Source organism: Aptenodytes patagonicus, chromosome 2, assembly GCF_965638725.1.
Source record: "Aptenodytes patagonicus chromosome 2, bAptPat1.pri.cur, whole genome shotgun sequence".
In the NCBI taxonomy this organism is placed as follows: domain Eukaryota; kingdom Metazoa; phylum Chordata; class Aves; order Sphenisciformes; family Spheniscidae; genus Aptenodytes; species Aptenodytes patagonicus.
Genome location: NC_134950.1, coordinates 142936898 through 142953696, shown reverse-complemented (window position 1 = coordinate 142953696; position 16799 = coordinate 142936898). Strand labels below are relative to the sequence as shown.

Genomic DNA, 16799 nt, shown 5'->3' with positions numbered 1-16799 from the left:
TTTGAAGGGCACCCATTTAAAAAAAGGGTGTTAGGGGAAGGCAGGTGGCTGCTTGCGGCCAAACGGTCCTGCTTCAAAGTACATCAATGTCATGCCCATGCAACGCTGGATATGGAATCAGCAGAGGGGCACAAGGTAAGTCATATTCTACTATATTGGAAGTAAATTCTGATCATTTAAGGCGGCCAGAAAAGTTAGTTACTTGTTAGTTTTCTCTATGAGCTGTTCAATTCCCAAGGCGCACACTCCAATTCCCCTGAAGCAGCTGTTCTTAGATTTGTAGAAACCTCGACTCACCAAAATCAATTACATCAACTTTAATAAACTTCCCGATAAAAGACAGTTAATCAATTACCACTGTTTTCATCTGCCATAGGGGTTCTGCAGCTGTTTTTATTTTAAAACAATCCACTACTAAACCAGAATATGCAACCGGAATGAAGCTTATTAAATCAAGATGAACGGTGTGTGTGTAGAACAATCAATCTGTGATTGTACCAGGATGATGAACTACCCTGTTGTCCCAACTACTGCTGAGCCTCTACGCACACCACAGAAAATCCTCTCACAATGGCACTGGGGCTTGGAGTCACACCGCAGCCCAGGCTGCCGAGAAGTGCATGCCATACACTTCATTAGTAGTAGGGAAGTATTGTTTGTAACTCTGTAATTAAGATTTTTGCCTGAAAAATGCCTGTTTGCAGGAGGTTAGCTTTCTTGGTCTAGTTTTCAACTTCAATAAATGTCATTATAATAATGCATTGTACATAGGGATTTCAATTGCTTTTCTTTAAGCAAAATTAATTATATTTTAAATACCTCTGGCTCCTTTTTTCATTTGAAAGTGTGAAAAAATTGCATAGGCTTAAGACTAAAAATTCAAAGCTAATGTTAATTTAAAAAATTACATATTACAAGAAATTAATGCATAATATGAACTAATTGGTATTGCAGTGGGGGGTGGGGGTGGGCAGGAAAAAACCCCTGCAGTCATGGTTTCTCTTGTGTAAAAGGGATGATCATTCAGGTGATTTTTCTCCCTAAAAACATGATAAGGATTCAGAACATGTTTAGCTGAACTTGTGCAATGCCATTAATTGTCCCAATCAAGACAGGAGGTTTTGTTTTTTTTTTTTAAATCCTGGAAGTCTAGAATCTGTGACCTAAAAACCAAACATTTTTCTGAGTCTTAAAGAACAGTTAATTAGCTGTTTTGAAGTCAATACAGCCTCATCTTTGCTTTTAGCCTAACTGTTTCAGCTACTAAAAATGCTAGAGTGGATTGTCCACAAGTGTTTTAGCAACCATCAAGACAAACATAATCCAGAGCAAGTTTAGCAACCACAGACTTACTTAAAGTTGCAAGAATCTGTTTAATGATTTCAGTGGTAACCACGTTGGGTTGAAAAGCAGCCTGTCTATCCCTTGAGCTCCTAATGTTTTTGGCATTGCAGATAATTACAGTTTGAGATGAAGAGGATTTCAGGCAAACATCCTGTGTTATGAATGCAAACTAGCACTCGTAAGTGTAGGTGGACCTCAGCATAAACCTTAGGTATTTCCCAGTTAATCTACTTTGTAGATGCCTTATTCACTGCCAGAGCCTGCAGCCCAAAGTCAGGAGTTCAGGCTCCCCCCTAATGCTCAAGAAAGATATCCATCTCTGAAAAGACGGCTTATGGAGCAAGGAACTGCCAGTACCAAACAGTAGGAAATACTGTGGAGGGAATCAAGTTTTATCTTTAGAAACAAACAGTTAGGCATCTACGTCAGCTTCCATGTCTTAATTACCAGCCCCAGTGCCGGGGACCTGGGTGGGCTGGGTACTGTGCAAAGAGAAGACCCGTTTTACGTGAAAATATACTGCTAAACATCTGAAGAACTCTGGCAAATGCTGAAGTACCTTGAGACTTCCAGGATATGGGGTGGGACTTTGAACACTACAGTTTTGTACAGAGGTATTTAAAACTTGCTGAGGATTCAGTCAGCTGAACTCTAGTCAGTCCAAGCCCCCCATCCACTGATAGCACATAGCTTTTTAGCTAGGAGGTATCAAATGCGCATTAATGCTGCTCAGCGCGGCCATCAAATGATGTTCTGTTGCATTTGAGAAGCAGCAGGTCAGTTTGGTTAACTTCTATATTTATATAGTTATTTTCAGGTTTCCAGTGCAGGTACTTAGTTAGCTAATAGACCACGAGGCAAGGATTAACTAACTGGGAGTGAAAAACCTCACCAACGTAAAAGGAAAAGTAACTGAATTAAAAAAGGCCAAATACAATAAATGGCAAAGGAGGTCTTATCAGTACATAGAGCAAATATGCAGAACTTATGATCTTAAGCGGCTGCTGACACATCCTTTTTACCTTCCTTTGCTGTAAAAGGCGGATGGGGAAGCAAAGGGACACCGAGCGAGTTCAAATTTTCTTACTGTCCTACTGGATTACTATTCAGAAACAGCGTGAGGTAATGATATGAATTATTAGGTACTGCCTAAAAACGGGTCATATCTTTTGTCTTCAGACGCTTGTTACGTACCAATTCAACAGCACACCAGCATTCCAGTGGGAATAAAAGGCCTTTTTTGTCAAAATCATTTTATTAAAGAGTTAATGTCACAACAAGCTCAAAATAACACATGCTTCAGAAATAAACTGGATGAAAAATACTCCGAACAGAAATATGAATGCTTTGAAGGCATGGTAAAGCATCAGTTGCAAGAAACTTCTGCAAACAGGTGCAAATTCTGTTGGTGCAATGGAGAAAAACCTCAGAAAAGAAGCCTGCTGGGCATGACTTCTGTTTATGTAGTGCAGTTTGCCTAATAAGTTAAATCAGAAAGGGCACAATTTCCATGGCTGCACAGACCCAAATGTATTTCTTCAATAATTAGCCCCAGCACAGATTTTTCACTGTGAGTACTAACAAAACAAATTTAGTTGACATCTTAACATAGCAGTAATATATATATTATATACGTGATAGATGTTTGACTCATGCTGCCTCCTCAGTTACATTTTTTTTTTAATTTATTTACTCAAGAAACATTATAAAAAAATAGGTTTGCAATTTGTATTTCACTCCAGTGTTAGCTCCGCATCACCTCAGGCAAAGACAGTGTTTCAGCAGATAATCTAATTTGGCAAGAAATCTGCCCTAATTCTTAACCTCATTTTTGTAAATCCACGTAGAAAATAAATGCGAACTCTTTATACAAAACAAGAGCAAATAACTGCACCTATATAAAAGGGGAATCATTCCCTTTAGTTTTATTATCATGGCACATACTTTATAGCTTCACAACAGCATACTAATTTTCGTTTAGTTTTTTTAAACCCCAAAATAGTGTTGATGAATGGAAGAATGTGAGTTACCATAGGCAGCTGACTCATGCATTAAGCAATTCATGTTCTTTATCAGTTTTCCCAACAGCATCAGGATTGGATAACGGGTCAAGGTCAGCAAAGAGACTGAACCAGGCAGTCAAGTCTTTAGGATTCTTTGTAGGATCTGGAAAAAAGAAAAAAAGAAAAGTACAGCCTTGTCAGCTATTTTAAAACAAAACTGACTCAATGTTTGACTGAGGTCAAACAAACGCCATGCTATTGTTTAATTTATTACTAAGGGCACTTCTGATGAGAAAATCGGAACGAGTGATGGCATTTTAAAACACTACCTTTAACAGAATATGGAACTTTAGTAAGAATGAATGTTTTACATCTGTCTGCCTGTGTATTTTATATGGCTCCTACCGTGATAGGTACAGGAACACTTCAATTAAAAATCGAAACAATCTCGCTCTGTCTAGCTTTGTTTCATGAAAGGCATTTTATTTGTGTGTGCACCTGCGTGCCTGCAAAAAAGTAAAAGGAAAGTGATTTTACTTTCAACCTCTCTTACAGGACTAAATTCCTTCGCCTAAATCCAGTTCATGTGACTGTTCTGTCCCCCCTGTATACGACCACACAAGGTCATTACTCATTCATTACTGGAATGTTTTAATGGGAAGGTATTGGCTGGAGAGAGAGGGGGTACATTTCGTAGCCAGTTCCAAGTACAGCTTCTAGTATTAGGGTGTACTTGTTGATGGATGTAAAAAAATGTGAACCAGGAATACGTTCCAACAGCAGCTGGACTATTGCATCTATGTGTCTATATTGACGTACAGATTTCACAGAGGTCTCCTACCTTCTCTTATTCCAACAGGGCAGACGTTCAGGGTAAAGCGATGACAACTTTGGCTGCTATAAAGAAGGTACATCACCGCTTGCTTTTTTTTTGTGATCCTATGCTTAACATGTACTATATTGATAGTGAAATAAGATGCGCTCTTTCACTCAGAGAGATAATGTTGCATGAAAGCATTCTTTGTGACGCAAGGAATTTACGGACAAAATAGGCTCCTCCTGGCATGACTTTCACCTTGGTGTCTGCAAGGCTGGAGTACCTGCCACTTTCATAAACACAGATTTCAGAGTAGATGAAGACTGTTCCTTCTTCTGGTGAAGGTACTGCGGCTGTGTATCACACTCATTTCCAAAACAGTTTCCAAAACACCTTAACCCTCTTTTTTTCTGCTGAGCTAAAAAAAGTCAGTCTTTTAATGCCGGGAGGCAGGGGAAGGAATACACGTCACTCCTTTCTTCTGCACTGAACATCTTTGACGTAGCTTCTGATCAAATGTGAATGCACAGAATAGGCTACAAACTGGCAATAAGGATTCAACATATTTCTGATTCATTTATCCAGAAAACCCTACTCAAAATCAGCAGGGCTCTGTCTCAGTAGATGGCAGGACTACGCACTCTTGGCTCAGTTGCAAGAAGTGAATTAAGTTTCAAACAGATGATTACTGATATGATGTATGTTATCAACTAAATTTGCAATTAGGGCTCTTCTGCCTTATCAGTAGCCTGTATTTTAGCCACAATGTCCTCCTAGAGCTTCAAAACACTGTTTAGCTTAGACAAAGTGCATGCGGATGCTATTCTGTGTGACTCAAAATTAAAGTAGCAAAAGTAACTGTAGTTTCAGCTCCCTCATTTTATAGTAAATTACTCTTTTGACATACTACTAGCACTGAAGCCTACCAAAAAAATACACATACACATACATATCACGCACATAATCAATGCTGAAACAGTAATTCATTAGTAAGCACAAGATTCTTGACATGTAACTACTACAAAAATAGGCTTTATCATGATAGAGTAACTGAGAAGACTGGAAAGATACAAGAGTCGCAGCTAAAAAGGAAAAGCAAAGTAACTGAAAAAATACATGACTGTATCACCTTTCACGGGCGTCTTGTTAGCATTCACATTCAGGCTGTTTGGTTTCTGTGCTGGCTGTGGTATAGACGGCGGGCTCACGCTGTTAGCTGCCCATCCTAAAATTCAATAATACAGCAGCATTAGCGTGAAGCATTACTTTGTTAACTCCGACACCCCACTGCCTGGCAGCACAATGCACACATCAGATGATGGAGCAGAATATTATGGTTATGGTTATGGCCATTTGTATCTTTCCTCGTACACAAGAAATCAGCAGTCAGATGCTGCAGACAAGCAACATCCTTGAGAAGAGAATATCTGTGGATCAGTTGCATCACCTCCAGATTCAGGCAACTGTATTCTTTTCAAACCTTTAACCTGGCTAAAAAAGTTTTTTTTTTCTTATTTCTTTTATCCAATCACAGTTAATACTTGTTCACGGAAAGGCCAGTACAGCAATCAAGTCAAGTATAGCTGTAGGGAGAAGAATATCACTTACATTTGGGCAAAAATATCACACATACTAAACATTTTTTCCACCTTTCTTTACTTTCACAGTTCCAAAGACTTTCATTTCATCTATTCCAGAAAAAACATATTTAGAGACCCTAGATTTTTTAGTTAATTTTGAAATGATTAATTCTGAAAAAAATAATTTCTTGCAAAACACTTTGAAGAATTAAATTCAAGATGCACTACTTTGAGTTAACTTAAAACTAGGTTTTAATGGAGTATTTTTTTGTTCTTAATTTGAAAGGATCTTCTCAGCAGGGAGAGTAACTATGCAGGAAAAAGTGAAACTGGGTGTTCACAATTTTTTGTTCTTACATGCATATTCCATAACCACAAAATAGTAATGATAAATACAGTTAATGAGGCCAGATGAGCTAGGCTGGCAAAATGAACTAGGGGGGGCGTACCACGGAAACGTATTAGGAAAAAACGGAGCATTTTTGTCCCTGGCTGAAGCTATTTAAATTCTTACGCTCTATCACATTTAGAGGACTGGAGGCCGTATTTCCAATTTCAGTATTATCTCCTTTAAGTGTGGCCTGATCAATTATCCATCCATCTCGGGGATCTAGTATATCACAATACTGATCTGCAGTACCACAAACAGGACATTCCTCTGTGCACACAGCCAGCATTTCCTTACCCAGTCTCTTTTTTCTACAAGTTCATGCTCTCACATCCTTTTCTACTCTCTTTGTCCTTCCTCTCCTTACGTTCTCCTCTTCTGAGACTCCTGACAGTTACTGTAACAGCCACGTAAGTCCCATAAACCCTTCCTCTCTCTAATAGGTTATTCTCATCACTCTCTGATCTTACCTTGACTATAACAGGTCTGAAGCCCAAGCTGTGTTATTAAAAGGAGGCAAGAAGAGTGTTTCTATAAAATCACATGAATTAGGAAGGAAATTTAAAGCCACAAACATCCTCTGTATCTCTAAGGAAACAAACCAAAAACTTCTTCAAAATCTGGATGCAGAATGCTGACGTACATTTGTTTTAGGCAAAGGTGATAAAGGCTTAGGAGCTAGACTGTGCCTCCTGAAAATGAGGTTTTAGAGTTTAATCTTTCAAATAAGCCAATTTGAATCATAAATAATGAAAAGTATGGCATTAACACTTCAGAATGACATACTTCACCAGGCATTTTCTCTGCTTGCGTTACAAAAAAGGAGAATGGCAGAGGACATTACACACAACTACAGGAAACTGTAATGCTTTCGTTTGTTTGGAGATGTATTGCGAGAAAGTGTTTTAATATGTCAGTGGATGGCAATGGAGAAACTGAGCAGCTTAAGTGAATGGGGCCAAATCCTAATTTCATAGAAATGAATGGGAGTGCTGCCCGGAAACTTTCTGTGCAAGTCCCACTGACTTCAGTGAGATCAGGAGTTGGCTCCCCAAGACCTCACTGATGTTCGTTTACACTGATGTGACTGGCAGACCACAGAGCGAAACACCGCAGACCAGTTAACTCTTTTGGAGCCCTCCTTTTGAGTCCCTGGACTAAGGCTGGGCGAGTAGCACGTCCGTGAGAGATGCTGTGGTCTGGTTCTCTGTTCACTGAAACGCAGGTAGCTCAAGTACCACTTAGAAAACAAAAAGAACCTAACAACAGCCACAAAAACATCTAACCAAAAACGCTCCACAAAATGTGTGATGCTTTCATAATGAACTTACGCATCTATGAAGGTATTGGGCAAGGCTGACACAGAATTTTTATTACTTTCATGAATTAGGTTTTTAGTGTCCACTCACAGTGAGCTACAGAGATGCCTTTCTAAAACAAACTGCAGCCTATCAATTTGAAAGCAGTTGTTGGCCTGTTCTGGTTTGCCTGTTCACAGGATGGCTTCATTACGTGACTAGACAAAAAGATTATCACCGAGACAGCAAGGAAACCAAACAGCTTACTTTTCACCTAGCGTTTTCACAAACGTTACCACAATTAAATTTAGAAATGGAAATGGTGAGCTGCACATTTTCTTACCAACTAGAATATATGCACATGTAGGTAAGATAAAGAGGAAGCCTTAGTGGTATGAATAAGTAAGTAAATGAGGCCATAAACATCACGAAAGAGAAAGCCAATGCTCTCTGTGAAAAAGTGGAAAGGCAACCAAACTACAAAGCTGTATCTGGAGGGGAATCTAAAAGATTTGTTGGGAGCGTGCTTTGTTTCTAAAATATATATGTGTATATATATACAGGCATTTATATATATTTTAAACCAGCACCTGGTAGTCCTATAGCAATTCAAAGTCTCATTGTGCTAGATCCTGCCTATAAATACAGCCAGAGAAAACTCCGAGCTGGGAATTCCTGACCGTAACAGTTTATAACCTGCATAGCATTGTGCCTGTTTTACAGATTAAGATCTGAGGCAGAGAGAAAACAAAGCCCCAAAGATTTATGAGTGTGCTTAACGTAAAATAAGTAAGTAATCCCACTGAAGTTAATAGAAAAGTTAATGTGCTTAAAGTTAAGCATGTGAGTTTTAAGAATCTTTATGGTCTTAAGGCCAAATTCACACAGGAAGTATGCAACGTCGAGGCTCCAGTTTAGCACCTCACACTGAGTAATTATTAAGCAATCCTACCAATTAGGGGGGAAAAAAAGTGTAGGATATGTATCACAACTCCTCAGTAAAAATATCCATAATTCATATATTCTAATATTTTCAACTTGGATTTTTAGATATGTTTATACTGCAGTTAGTATTTTGTTAAAAAAAAAAAAAAGTCTTTGTTTCCAAATTCATTGACAAGGTCAAATCATGAAAGAAGTGCTGTGAAATGAAATGCAGTTTAAGATTAAAGTTGAGATTTCACAAGATATAAAATGGACAGAATTTCACCTCCTGTTATAAAATAAGAAACAAAAAACTTAAAAAGAAAATAGCCTATGAAAGTTAGTTTAAATAATGCATTTTACCTGGCAACTCGAGTCAGCTGGGAACATGCTGATTATTCAGCTGATTAGCTGTGACTTTTCAAAAGCCAGTAGATCAATTACTATGATCTTCTGCCAAAGCCTTGGAAATCCATTTGAAAACATTAACATATTTTATTCTTTCAATACATATTTATTCTTTTTCTTATTCAAAAAGATTTTGGGATACCATGTTGACTGGAATGGATTTTCCATTTCTAGCGTTCCTTGAATGCAACATACCTGAGTTCTGATTTTGAAGTGTTAACAGCGCAGCCAATGCCAGTGTCTTGTGCAAATGAGAGCGATAACAACAGCCTCAAAAAGGATACCCAGCCCTGTTTGCCATTTACACCTCAAAAATATTTTTCCTTCAAAAACATGTTTACATTTAAAAACATGTAAAAACTCTGAAAAAAAATCAATCCCATAATATTTCTGTTGCTATTTTCAGTAATTTGCTTAAAATCTGTTTAAGTCTCTGTATCGAGAAAGGTGTTTTTCATTGTTCCTTTTTCCCCTTTTAATAGATACCATGTCTGCTTCTGGTCACAAACTGTTTAATTTGCCAACGCAATGACTAAACCTCATGATTTTTTAGCTCATATTTTATGAGGTCAAATCCTACACTCTTCCAGTCCCTCTTCACTCTATCAATCATACTCATATATGCATGTACCTTATCATAAAAATACATCTAGAACTGTGCATCATCGCAAATATCACTCCCCCAGTTTTCATCTAAGTGTTGAAGTCAGTGAACCCAAATATCTTGCTTTAGGGGTGGTGGTGGTAACTGTATTAATTGTAAGTTTGAATTTCTTATTCTTGCCAAAATGCCACAGGTCGTGTTGCATCATGTATGATTGTACCAGTTGCATGAGTTCCAAGGAGTAGTCTTCAGGATGGAATCAGCCTGCTAGTCTTTCCTACATCACTCTTCCCCAAATGAGATTTAAATGACTTGGGACAGAGCCCAAAAAGGCAAGCTCCTCCTCCAGCTTGCAAAGCCATAGGAGAAATCTAGCCAGACTGCGGGGAGGACGAAGGTAGCTGCTGTTGGCTGGTTATCACCAGCCTGCCTCCCTCCCTCCCTTCCTCAAGGCCAAAGCGGCAGCAGGAAAGCTCTGCCCTAGTTCCCCTCTTTCCTTTCCTCTCCCCCCAGGAGCAGCTTGGAAAACCCAAGAAAATGAACTGCACAGAAGAAAGGGGAGAGAAAGAGTTGCATCAGTAGATAACCTGCCTACAAGAGGAATCCACCTGTACTGTTGCTAGGATGAGACAACCCCTTCTACCTTACCCACACGCAACAGTGTGGGATCACTGAAAAAACCAAGAAAATGAATGAATGCAATCAATTTTTACTAAGTTGTTTAAAAATAGTATTCCCAGACAAAAGACAGTAATCATTTTTGGTTATTTGGCCCCTTAACAGAGACAGCAGTTGTAATTTAAACAGTAAAACCCACTCAAACAGATTTTCTGTTACAGAAAAAAAAAAAAAAATCTCAAAGGCCTACAAACATTTCAGGAAGCTCAATGAAAATATTCAAAACAGTAATTTTGACTTCAGGTTTTAGGGTACTTTGTTCACAAACACTGAATGAGCAGGGCTAGAAAAATGAATATGCTACTCATGTTTTTCTCCAGGCCACACTCTGCTTTAACTTCAGGGTTTCTGCCGCTATGGCACAACATAAGCTGTCACCACGCTTCTACATAGCAGAAAACCATACTCTAAAATCTAAAACCAAAATACTAACAGACAAGATGAGCTCTCACCATGTAAAGACGACTGCAAGTCATTCATGTTTTGGTCTAACAGCTGTGAGGGCAAGAAGCCTGATGGTGTTGGTGCCACAGATGATAAAGTGTTCTCCACATCTCCAGCTGAAGAGTTCGTGGTGAGATCAGCAAGTGCAACCTGTCCAAAAACAGCTGTCCACTCTTTGCTGAATTCCCCCTCGTCCAGGGAGGAAGCGTTGAGGATCTCATTCAGTAATACCATGTCATCCTTATCACCAGGTTCTGACTCCAAGGACCTCACAAACTGATCCTTTGAAGCTGTCTCAGAACAAGAGAGTCAGGATAAATCCTTTTTTAGACAAACAAAGAAGAAACCTGTTTAAAACATCCAATCTAGGTTTTGTATGTTAAGTGAGATGGAATTTTTTTGTGTGAATATTTGTTGTTTCTCTTTTAGACCCAATTCTCTTGGACATCTGGGCTTATAGCTTATGCAACAAGTAATTCCTTGGTTATCTTAGATAACCTCACTGCTGCTAAGACTCATTTCTTATTAAAAACAATAAGTATGCTTAAAAATCTATTAAACACCACACCAAAATCATTACATAGTCTAATATTTAAAACATTGGAGAAGACTACTTTTATGTTGCTTTTTGAAGCATTATATAAAACTGTCAAAAAAAAATCAGATTGGTATAACTTGAAAATAAGTAAGAGCTGGGGATTATTCTAGAATTTTGTGAGAACATACTTAAGATGACCTTTATGACCTCTGACCAATGCTTGAATTATTGGGGTATTTCCCCAAGAGAACAGGTTACTCTACACAGAGATTTCTACACTGTTCAATGCTGTAGTAACTTTTTTTTCCTCTCTTAGGCTGCTGTGAAATAATTGGGGCCACTTTCCTTCTGATTCCCCTTGCTAGTTTTTCTAGCACCAGAACTACAGTGAAGTAGTAGATCAGAGTGATCTAAGAGTGATCTTAGATCACTCGAGCCATTACTCCTTAAAAACAATTTTTCCTATTTTAGAAATGTTAAATAGTTATGTAAAATACATGAAGCTTGTAACCAGAAACATAATCCTTTTCTCTAGCTTACAAAATATTTGGAGTGAAAGAACTGTCAAGGAACCCCAAATGTTATTTTACTTGGAAACATTTAGAGCTCCACTGCGGGAGTATGCAGAGGACAAAAATGGTGGTTAACAACGTTGATAATGCTATGTTACCAAAACCCAGATCAGTTTATCTTAATTATGTTTGTTTCAAACTTGTGGTAAGGCACAGAAGCAACTTCAGTTTTCCAAAGTTCGGATAGATCAGCTGAGCTCTGCGAGTTGAATACAACTTGCAAAAGATGGTTTTAACCCTTTTGGGTTGGGATAAAAGATTGATAGTAGCAAAGCGGTTGCAACAGGCCATTTTATTTAAATGCAACGGCCTTCTCAGGAAAGTTCCTTTTTAATAGCTGTAATAATTTATAATGAAATGGCTGAAGTTGAGTCACAGGAGGAAAAAAAGTGCAAAACTGTGTTTTAAAATAGGCTGATGAGTCAGCATACACACCTACGTACTAAGAAACAAATAAACCAACGTGTAATATAAGGATTTTATTCATTACTGAAGTCAGCTCTGAGGTTCAGCTCCTTTCTAATTCACATTTTTATATACCTCTGTACTCCCTGACAGGGCCCAAAAATTAGAAACAGAAACATTACAAACACGTCAATTCTCCTGATGTTCCACTAGACTATAACTAAAATACCACAGAAAACAATTTGTTCTCATGAATTTTCAGGCTGCTTTCCTATCTTCAGATAAACAGCAAAGAATGTTAACGTTGTCCAAGGACCTACAATTCCCCCAAGCTATTCAGCAGGTGAGGCAGAGGGGTAAATCCTTCCTTAGGGGAAAGTCACTTGCTATTTCAAAGGCACTTAAGAACTCTGATCTCTTCGGGGCATCACCATCTCAAAGCTGCTTTCAGGAGGCCCCTGCATGAACTTGGAAGGCTTACAGGGGGAGATGCAAAGAGAGCATCGTTAGTAACAGATCTGCTAAGGCATACCGCCAACACTGTACCTAACCACAAATGACATTTACTATAATGGAACAAAGGCTTTGCAGCAACACAGCTCAGAGCAAAGCTCTACTTCACCTGGGTATCCCACTGCAGTAGTCCCATTTTTACTGGGGGAGAAAGTACAACATACAACTTTACATCTGAAGAGCAGTTAGGTCTTGCAGTAGTGCGTACGACCACCAGACGCCAGAGGAGCGACACATTTCTTGTCTCAGCAGTCTTTCTGATCTTCCTGCAGGGACAACGCGCCCGGGGCAGGGGAGGATAGGGTGGTGCTTACGCTCAGGCTGCCTCATGTGAGCACCAGTAAGTTCTACTCCAGTTTGCAGTAAGATTATCTTGAAACCAGTCTTGCTCATCGAGATATTACTCATGTGGTATCTCTGCTAGATTTCTAGAATGATAGGGACTTTCTCACCTCACCCATAAATCTTCTATTACTTCTTTTCCTGGTTCTCTGTTTTCACTGCCCATTTTCACAGTCAAAAATCCTTTTTTTGTCTGCACATGCTGCCCCTAACCTTATAAATGTCCATGGAAAAAACCCCAAAACTCCCAATAAAACACTGAAAAAACAATGTCATTATATTCTTTTTTGTGGTTGTTTGAACAAGCCTCTAGCAATGCTCATATTTCTTTGCAAACGTGCCTTGTTTTGCTGGTATTTAAAAAAATTAAATGCAAAGAGAAACTAAAAATATTTACAGCGATACATGTTCGGAAACACAGGATAAAGACTTCCTTCTGAAACACACACAAAAATGTACATCTAACTATACTGCTGCACTTAAAATAATACAATATTCATTAGCCTAAAGCTAGCCAGTGTGTAAAATTAGGGTAAATAACTGATATTGTAACATGAACGTAACCATCCTTATGTGATGTAGCCGCCCCACAACTGCTTTCGTATTGATCTATTTGACTAAAGAAAAAAAAACCCAGCCATCTAACTGCCAAAGCTAAACTTGTATGACCAATAATTGCATGCATTATCTGTATCTCCACGAAGAAGGTCCAACAAGGAATGGAACTGAGTAAGGGGGAAACCAGAAGAAAAAAGGCCGCTATCAGACATGCACTGACCTTTTTTATTAACCACAGAAAAGAAGTCATCGCTACCTTATCTGTCCACAGATTAGGGCTGCCTTCTGCACAGGCAGCTGAGGAACTTTCCCTCTTTCTGCCTTCATGGGTGATCCCCCACATGGGTAATTTCCCCACAGTGCAAGAAACTGACCACGGCAAATCCAAAGTCGAGGTGTTTGCAAATGCTCTCTTCCTTACCTCCCATGATGGCAGTGCCTTAAATACCCCAAATTACACTCTCAGTCTGACTGACTAAACCGCAGAAAGGGTTTTTTTTTCTTTGCTTCTTTACTTGCTTTTTGAGTTGCCACAGTTGTTTTTGTTGTTGTTGAAGTTTTTTTTACTTATTCTTCTGAGATACACGAGTGAAAAGCAAATGAGAAATTATAGGCAATACTCCTTTTGCATACGAAAACTCAGTATAAAAATTCTAGCCAGATCTTTCATATGTTACACGGTAAAACAGTACCCTTTGGAAAAAAATAACACATCCCCTTGAGCTGCCACTGATCTAACAAAAGCATAAGGATAGGAGTAGAGCCTGGACTGAAAGAGTGCTTTCTCCTGTGTGTATGAAAACAGCACAGCAGATTTAATTAAGTATCTAGCTGAAAGAAATCACCGCTTCTTATATGGTTTTAAGAGGACTAAATAATTTGTTTCTGATACGTACATTTCTGATATAAAATCTTGTGGTTACTAGTTTATTGCCAAGGGTTGTGATACAACAACTAAAGAACCAAAAATAAAAGTTTGTGAAACGTTATAGGAGGGGTAAGGTTTACAGTGGAACCTACTTCAGTGGGGCAAATATGATATAGTCCGGTATACCTAACCTTGAATCACCCGTTACAATGCATTTTATCCCCAGTAAGGTTTACTTCACATTATAACATCAGGAACAGTGCCTCTGCGTGTATATGAAGTTGAGTTTCCTTTAACACTGTTTAAATACTGCAACTGAATAATTTCATTCAACCTTTCAGATTATGAAAACAATTAAGATCTAAGATTAAAATTACACTTGGTGCCTGTAATTGAAAAGCAGATGAAACAGGCATGCACAAATGTTTCATACCATTTTCTTCAGGCTGCAGGTCTAATAGGTCATCTATGGTACCTAAGAGAAAAAAAAAGAAAAAAAAAGAAAAAAAGAAAAAAGAAAGGCAACAAAGGAAGATCTGCAGTACACTGACAATCGGTATGTATACATCTAAAGGTAGTTTTCTTAAGTCTCTTCACCTGAGTTCTGCTTGTGGTTACAATTTCCTTGTAACGTGGATATGACATCCTTGCCATTGTCAGCTGTAATCAAGATCCATAAACATGTCAAACTGCACTTGGCACAAGACCATGCTTATAAACAATGTCACTATAAGATCAACATGCAATGGTTGTTAGTATTCATGTTTAAAATTAACCTGGTCACAATGCATGAAAGTCCCAAGCTATAAGCATTTCTAAGTGAGGAAAATTTCTGAATAATAACCTGGGGGGGATCTTCCTTTGCATCACTGCCTGCCACACTAGCCCATCTCCAGGCTGAGGGCACCCAACCGAGGCAACTGCAAGAATCAGACAGGTCTCTGCTGTCCTCCAGAAGCAGAGAGACTTCTTTTAGAAGCTTGTACTTAGGCAGGCCAGGAGAGAGCACAGAAGTGCCCAGAACCTCATCACTCCCTAAATCGCCTTCCTTAACAATATGTTCTTCCTCATGACGCCACCTCTGGGAATGGGGAAAAGGAATCTTCCCCCAAAGCACCCCAGGTCAGGATATAAGTAATAGCACCTCTTCTCCTGCAGGAAAATAAATGGGCTAAGACCAATAGGAGGGAAAATGTATAGCTGAGGGTTATAGGCTATCAGAGGTGAAAAAACACCACTGCGCCCCAGCTGTAACTACCTTAAGTTCTGAGCAAGTTTCTTAGATCAGACATGGCGTCAAAACAATCATCTGCATTCTGTCTGTCGGTGAAGAGAAAGACACCTCCCTCAGGTGATTAATACCATTTAAGATATGTAGCAAAACAGGAGGGATGAGATACCTGCTGAACATGCCTTTCTCTCCCCATTAACTGTTGAGGAAATCTAGCTTCTAGACAAGTAAGTCTGGAGCTCTAAAGGCAAATGAAGGGGTTGGTCACAGTATTGCCAGAACTGGAAGGCAGATCTGCTGGAAGCCTCAAATTTGAGGCTGGAAAGGAGAAATAACATTCTCTCTATAGAGGAATAATAATTGAATGCCAAACTCTTTCAAGAGAAACTTCAAGGTTCGTTCAGAACTAAATGAAACAGAACAGCTTGCTGTTTGAATCATATTATTTCAACAAGGCTTTGCTAGGACAACGACAGAAATGTGCTACCAGCACTAGAGTCAGCTGGTCATTTAAGGACCCACGATCACATCTGGTTACACTCTATATAGATATAGATAGGAGAGGCATAAACACACATGGACAAATATACATGATGCTTCCATAAAAGGACAATGCACAAAGCTAAAGGGGAAAAACCCAACCCTGAACTGACTGGCAGAGGGGGAAAAAAAATCAGAAAGAGAAGTTCATGAGAGGTGGGATATGGATGGCCACAATTCTGTAACGAAAAAAGTACAACTGTTGCTGAAAGCCTGCCTTAGTTCGGTGGTAAACATGATGGAGCCAGTCTTAAACACATCCATAGTATATTAAGGGAAAATGCAGAGCAAATGACAAAAAATTGGAAGTTATGAAGTAGAAGCTGTTGATGAAGAAAACTAAGAAGAAACACAGCTCCATTACTAGTAGCACATCATCTGTATTACTTTAGTACATACAGAGTACTTTAAGGAAAAAAAGTAAATCTTAGTAATGGCACAGACCCACTAGTGTATGAAGATGGAAAAATTTAGCAGAGCAGGCAGAAGTATTCCAAAATACTTCAGTTCCTTTTAGGGGTGATGGAGAAAGAGACAGAACAAGGTATTTATATTATGGACGATGGTGAAATATTTTACAGCCCATAAGTAACTGAGATTCTAGAAAACATCTGCTAAGAAAATATAAGTCAGATTTTGTATCCAAGAATATTAAAATATCTCGTCAAAGAGATATCTGATCTAATTAACTGCAAAATGGGTGAAACTTCAAAACACTGGAAAAGTCCTCATATTGTGTCATTA

The 16799-nt window shown here is 38.8% G+C and overlaps 1 protein-coding gene across 5 annotated transcripts in view; it reads right to left on the bottom strand.

The window, feature by feature from the left end:
* Nucleotides 1–2579: 2579 nt before the first annotated feature.
* Nucleotides 2580–16799, bottom strand: part of ICA1 (islet cell autoantigen 1) — a 74225-nt gene continuing 60005 nt past the window's right edge. For 2 of the 5 annotated variants that reach the window (XM_076331435.1, XM_076331436.1), the window contains 5 exons: nucleotides 14882–14944; nucleotides 14718–14759; nucleotides 10497–10778; nucleotides 5294–5389; nucleotides 2580–3510 (listed from right to left, as the gene is read on the bottom strand). In XM_076331435.1, the coding sequence (XP_076187550.1) occupies nucleotides 3389–3510; nucleotides 5294–5389; nucleotides 10497–10778; nucleotides 14718–14759; nucleotides 14882–14944 (605 nt within the window). In that variant the 3' untranslated portion in view covers nucleotides 2580–3388. The remainder of the gene's footprint in view (nucleotides 3511–5293; nucleotides 5390–10496; nucleotides 10779–14717; nucleotides 14760–14881; nucleotides 14945–16799) is intronic. The other 3 variants (XM_076331432.1, XM_076331433.1, XM_076331434.1) reach the window with 3 other exon arrangements.